General features: G+C 22.6%; 1 protein-coding gene across 1 annotated transcript; it reads right to left on the bottom strand.

The window, feature by feature from the left end:
• Positions 1-146: 146 nt before the first annotated feature.
• Positions 147-5,997, bottom strand: ENU1_070950 (protein kinase, putative; the record flags this gene model as incomplete). The annotated part of the gene is made up of 4 exons (XM_008858424.1): positions 147-5,254; positions 5,310-5,820; positions 5,869-5,895; positions 5,959-5,997. The coding sequence occupies 4 exons, from the start codon at positions 5,995-5,997 to the stop codon at positions 153-155; spliced, it is 5,679 nt and encodes a 1,892-aa protein (XP_008856646.1). The 3' UTR covers positions 147-152.
• Positions 5,998-7,169: the final 1,172 nt, after the last annotated feature.

Raw genomic sequence — 7,169 nt, 5'->3', positions numbered from 1 at the left:
CAGTTTATATAAAGCTTTTTAATTTTGACAAGTACTTAATAAGTTTAATTTTATTTTTAAAATAGATAAAAGTCATTTAAAATATTATTTTATCATTTTTTAAGAAATTTATTTGAATTAAAATAAGAATAATCAAAAAGGTGTGATTTAAATTACAATCCATTTAATTTATCTATGATTTGTTTAAATGAAGGACGGTTTTGAGGGATTGGATCCCAACATTGAGAGATTATTTCATTTAAGAATTTGAATGAATTACCAAGTGGGAGTCTCCATCCATTTTTAACTTTTTCTCTAATATCACTGAAATATTTGAAGCTTTTGTAAGGTGGTTGTTTATTTTTTAATTCCCATAGAATTATTGCATAAGAAAATACATCACTTTTTTGTGTGAAAGGTTCTCCATTAATTACTTCAGGTGCAAGCCAATAAGGGCATTCAACAACCGCATTTATATTAGCTGAGACAGGAACAGTCTGACCAAAATCACTTAATGCACAATTTTTAAATGAACCATCTTCATTTAATCTGATGAGAACATTTGGAGACTTAAGGTCTCTGTGAATTAATGGCATTTTATAAGAATGAATTTCATTCATTCCAAAAGCTATTTGTTTAGCTATATCTAATACTAATGTATTAGTAAATTCCATTGAAGTTTCATTAATTAAATGATATAAACTTCCGCCATTAAAATATTCCATAGTAACGAATAATGGATTAATACAATAACCATAGATTTGAGCTATATAATCACTTTTAGGGAATGTAATAAAGAAAATTTCTCTTAAATATTCTTCAACTAAATTTGCAAATATATTAATTGATGTATTAGAATCATCAAGTCCATTATCACTTAAATCAATTTTACCAATCTTTGCAACAATTAATTCTTGTGTTTTTCTTTGTTTAAATAATGAAATAATTGAATTAGAACCAACACCAACATCTTTAATTACATCATATTCGTTTAATGATTTAAGATATTTTTTTGGTAATGTTTCAATAATCATATCGAGAGAACAACTTACAGTATTAATTGTATGAATACAAACTCTACTTTTAACATGAAATTTAAATTTTTCAATAGATTCATTAATTTCTCTTTCAGTTAAACAATTAATATTTCCATTCATTAAACATTCAGGACACATTATTTGTTGTTTTTCTATTTTACATTCATAACAATCTAATATATTTTCTAATAAAATTCTATTACTTTTTATAACTTTTGCAATATAAAATGGTATTCTTTCATTAGAAACAAGAAATCTTATTCTTATATTAACTGACCTTTTACTTTCATCAACAGAAACCATTAAATATCCTTTTCCACTTCCATCAGTATCTTCAATAACAACAATAGCACCATTTCTCCAATAACAATGAACTTCATATTTAATCATAAAACTACAAAGAATAGTATTAATGATTTTATCATTATATTTACTCAAAATAAAACTTCTTCCTATTTCATTTTCATTTTTATGATGTTGTAATGGCCATGAACTATTTTCATAACTATGAACTAATTCATGATAAGGATATATCAATAACCCTTCAATATCTCTTAATTCTGTTACTAAAAATGGTACAAATGAACTTCCATTTGATGAGTTTTCTTTATTCATTAATTCACTAGAAATATACTTTGTTTGATCAACACAACTATTATAAGCTTTATTAAATTCATTACTAATACCAATATTAGCAAATGTTTGAGCAGTACATTGAAGAATAATTCCATACATTTCTAATATTGAAATAATAAATTCTAAATGTTGATCTTTTATTCCTAATACCTCAAATACACTCGTTGTAATAAATCCGTTTCTACTACTTCCTTTCTTCAATAATTTATCTGTTAAATTAAATAATTCACAATCAACAACAACTTCTTTTTCATCTTTTAATAATTCTTCAACACAACAATGAACTAAATCTTCATTAGTAAGAAAATATCCATTTTTAATAAGAAATTCTAATACCATATCAATTTGACTTAATTCTAAGCAACGCATAACTTCTTTAATTTTCCCAATTGTTAAACAAAATCCTGGTATTGTTAATCCTTCTAATTCTTTAACTAATTTTCCACTTTCTTCTTCAATTGTTTCATTAATTTCATTAAATTTTATAATTTGTTTCATAATTTTATTAACTAAAGTTGGACATTTTTTTGATTTCTTTTCAATAGTATAGAAATGTAAATCAAGTGTAAATATTTCTTTATTATATTTACTTAATACTTTAGCATTCATTTCAGTTCCAAATACTACATGTCCAGTAATAGGTTTCTTTAAACTACTTAAAATCTCAAATATCTCATCAATTTCATTTCCATTCTTTTCGTTTTTGCAAATCACAAATACAGACCGATGTAATTTCCAAATCCTTTCTTTCATTTGATTAACTGACATACAGACAACAGAAATTCTATCAATTTTACTTTTCTTTTTCTTTTGTTCTTTTGATTCAAAAATAAATGAACAGTCATTAATTGTTTGAACTGCTCCTTCTTTTCCCATTTTTCTTTGGAGATAAGAAAAAACTTCTTTTCTAAATTCATCACCAGTAATAATAATTTTTTCTAATTGTTGAATTTGAGTTTCTCCATACATTCCATTAATATCTTTTCCTGTCCAAATAGTATTTGGACTAAGAATTGATTTTCTATACTTTTTCGTTTTAACATTATTACAAATAACTGTAAGTGATTTCATTGTTTTAAATAATGCATTTTTACCATTAGTATGATTTTGAGATAAATTCAGAACCCGTAGGTTAGTCATCGTAAAGAATGAATAATTCATTTTATTAATTGAATTATCAGAAACATCAAGTTTTGTGATTGACAATTGAGTAATTTCTTCTGGAATAATAGGAAGATGACACCCACTAATAATAAGTTCTTGTAAATTAATTGGTGGTCTTGAGATAATATCTGAGATATCAAAATGACATTTAGAACAATCTAATGAAGTTAAACACGGAAGATCTCTTAAAACAGCTGGATAATTATTCAACTCAGCTGCTTTTAATAGTTCAAGATCATTTCCAACTTCAAAATTAAATTCTTTGGGAAAACAATTTGATGAAATATCTAACTTTCTAAGAGGAATATTAGAAAAGTCTGGTAATTGAGTTAGTTTATTGTTAGCTAGTCCCAAAAAAGTTAAATTAGATAATTCAGAAATAAGAGGTGTTATCCAAAATAATGAGTTATCATTAAGTCTAATCTCTTTGAGATGAGATAATTGACATAATGCTAAAGGAAATTCTTTTAAACGATTATTATTAAGATTAATAATTGAGATTGTTGAGAATATATTTAAAGAGAGTGGAATTGGTGGAAAATCAACTAAATTCATATTTGTATTTTTTGTTGTCATTGTTTTAGTTGTGTATAAACAAACTGCTTCTTTATTAAAATTCATCCATTCATCAAAAAGAATACAACATGGACATTCAGGAATAACTAAATACATAGAAAGTTCATTTGGTTTATAAGAAATATTAAAGAAATAAGATTTATAAACTAAAATATATCGAATAATAGAATTTCTAGAATCAATTGTTTTTTCATTAAATTCAGAGAATCTATTAGATAAATATGAACAAAATAAGAATTGTATTAAATGATCATCAAATTCAAATGCAAGTGAATTTTCATGAATAATAATATCTAATGAACAAAGTAATAAAATAAAATAAATAGAATTATCATATGAATTTTTTTCAAAAAAATTCACTGAAAGTAATTCTTTTTGAAATAGAAATAGAAATCCTTCTATTGTTCTATAATATGGATCAATAACAATTTCAATTAATACAGAAAATAATGATATTATTCTTTCGTTTATATTACATGGTTGTAATAATAAAATAGAATTACTTCTTTGCATTTCTTTAACAACATTCTTAACAACAATTAAAGTATCTTTAATAAATCCAGAAAATTCCATATTAGCATCATTATATATTGAAATATTTTTATTTAAATCAAAATTAATATTTGGTACAATATCTTGAATTTTCTTAAAACATTTCTCAATAACATTTTTTGGTTTTAGTTCACATTTTATTGGAAGAATAGTAATACCAGATTCATATAATGTAAAAGTAGTTGTATTTATACTTTCATTTATATCATTTATTCCAATTGGAAATCTTAATAATTTAGAATTAAATTCATTTTGATAAATAATAATTGGTTTAAGTCCATTAATAGACTTAATTTCACAATTAAAAGTAGGAAATTTAGGAATATAATTTACATCAAATTCAACACTTTCTTTTATTCCAAGTCTTTGACAATCAAAAGAAATAATTTTATTAGTTGAACAAATTTGATAAAGATTTAAAGGAATAAAATCCGTTTCATTAATAAATTGATAATTTGTTTTTAATTCATTAATAATCATTTCATAATTATCAGTTTCACCATTTAATTTAAATGTTATTATTTTCAAATCTTTACGATATAAACGTAAATAATGATATGATTCTTTTTTAATAATTTGTATTGAATTAATATTAAATAAAAAGGTATTTCCTAATTGTTTAACAATAAAATATTTTGATACATCAATTTCTTCTTTACTTATAAAAACAATTCTTTGTGTAGTAATAAATAAATTTCCATTTATTACATTTGTATTATCAAATTCTACATCATTAGGAATAATATAAGGTGCAAATAAAACATTACAATATTTTTTTATAATAAATTCTCCATCAAATTGATATATATCATTAATTTCTTTTGAATAAATTTCATTAGAACATATTTGTTCTATTATATCAATATATTCTTTTCTAAAGAAATTATTTTGTAACATTGCATTAAAATAACAAAGATACATTGATTCTTTTTCTTCTTTACTTATATTATGTTTTTGACATACAAATTTATTAAATAAAATAATTTCTTTTATTATTTCAAGTCTACATTCATTTTCTCCATTTAAATGTTCTAAAATTGATGTTTTAATTTCTTCAATAAATAGTAATGCCATTTTATCTTTATTTATTTTATCTTTCATCATTAATATCATATCTAATTTATTTAATACATTACTACTAAGTAATGGTACTGGTAAATTTAATAAATAATTCTTTAATAATAAAAATCCCATTTTTACATCAACCTCTTTATATAAATTAGGTTTTGTTTCATTATTATAACGTCTTACTAAATGATTTAATGTGACATATTCTTCATTAGTAATTCCATTATTTAAATTCATATTATCTATTATTTAATTTTTGTTTTTTTTTTATTTTTTCATTTGAATTTAATAACAAACAAAAGAAATGACATCGATCTTCACTTTGAGCTTTTTGTTTTAACAAATAACTATCATTCATAGTAAACCCTTTCTTTAATAAATCTTCAATACTCATTTTATCTATTTGACTTATCATTAATTGACTATTTTCTTTTACTACAATACGTGACGCTTCAAATCTAAGTTTAAAATAACTTATTGGTTTATCTTCAAAATATTTATTTTCAAATAATAATGAATGATATAAAAATAGAAGTATTTCATGTATAACACATGGTAATTCGTTAAAGGTTCTATCTTTTAAACCAAGCTTATTTAACCCAATTTGAAATAAACCCTTTTTCTTTTTATATTTATGTGGGTCATTTTGACGTGGTGAAAGTAAGGATGTAAAATCACTTGGTGATTGTTCTCTATGTTGAGAACCATATATAATAAAAGATTGTGATGGTGGTCGTTTTATTGAATCAATTTCTTCACCTGAAATTGATGGTGACCCACCTCCAAGTTTTGCAATTGGATTATAACTCTACCTTATTATTATCTCATACTTTATTTAACAATAACTTTCACAAACTTTCCTTCGTAGTTTTGTTTCAGATCCCTACCTTCAATTAATTCTTTTCTATTTTTTTGTTTGTATTCGTTAAAGCCTTATTAAACAAACCGAACTTAAGGATAAAACAACTCCTGTATGAGATGACATTGATTCTTTTTTAGTTTTGTCAATCCCTTTTTTCCATTCTACCCTTATTTTTAGTGAAACGTTTGGAAGAATAAACAACTTGAGAATCTAGAAGTTGTATTTTAACAAAAAAAAAAATTTTATGTTTTACATAACATTTAATTATTCATAATTAAATAAATAAAAATGAAATTAAAAATGAATAAATTAAGTATTAATAGAATTAATTTTTATTGTCTCTGTCTCAAGGGAGATTAATTCAATCTCTGAGTCATTTTCTATTATTTCTACAACTTATATTAAATTATGATATAATTATTACTCTATACTATTTCATGTTTTTACCCACAGTATTATCAAATTCTTTGATATTGTTAGTTTTATTATTAATTGTTGTATTAATTTAGTCTTCTTTGAATTTACTATCTCAGTGATTGAATTTACTGTGTAAGTACTTATTTTCTCTTCTTTATGCTATTTTTAATTTTTATTTCTAATTTAATTCTATTTATTTCTTTTATTCAAATGTCTCTATTACATTGACTAGATTCAAAAATTTTTCATTTTATTAATTATTCTATTTCTTGTCGTTTATTTCTTTATATTCTTTTCTTCTTATTCTTTATTTCTGTATTTTTCGTTGTTGGAGTTTTTTTCCTTTTCAATGCTGTTGATGTTATTACCAATCATGTTTATTATCAATATTTTTCTGTTTCTCTATTGCTTTTGATACTTATTTTCTTTATCCGATTATTGTTTTATTATTTAGAATTGTTGTTCTTGTTGTATATTATTTCTATTTTACTTATTTTCATTTCTTTTTATTGCTATTTTGTGTTTAAATTGACTTATCTTTTCCTTTCTTTATCTTCATTTTATTAAAAATACATCATTAATTTCAGAGTGTATCACCATTATCTCTTATTTCTTTATTCTCATTCTTTTATTTTACTTTTGGTATTAAAATGTCATTATCATTATTTGATTGGAATTATATTATTCTCTTATTCTCCTTTCTATTTCTTTCTCATTTTCAGTTCTATCGTTATTTTTTTAATTTTTATCAACACTTCTGATGAGATATTTTGTTCTTCTTTCATTCTTATATTCTAATTTCTTGACTTTTTTCTCTTGTTTAATATGTTATTCATTACTACCTTCTTTTTCTTATATCTTCTTTGGTTTTTTTAATA

The sequence above is a fragment of the Entamoeba nuttalli genome (genome assembly GCF_000257125.1).
Source record: "Entamoeba nuttalli P19 unplaced genomic scaffold asmbl_3495, whole genome shotgun sequence".
In the NCBI taxonomy this organism is placed as follows: domain Eukaryota; phylum Evosea; order Mastigamoebida; family Endamoebidae; genus Entamoeba; species Entamoeba nuttalli.
This window is presented reverse-complemented; position numbering and strand designations above follow the sequence as displayed.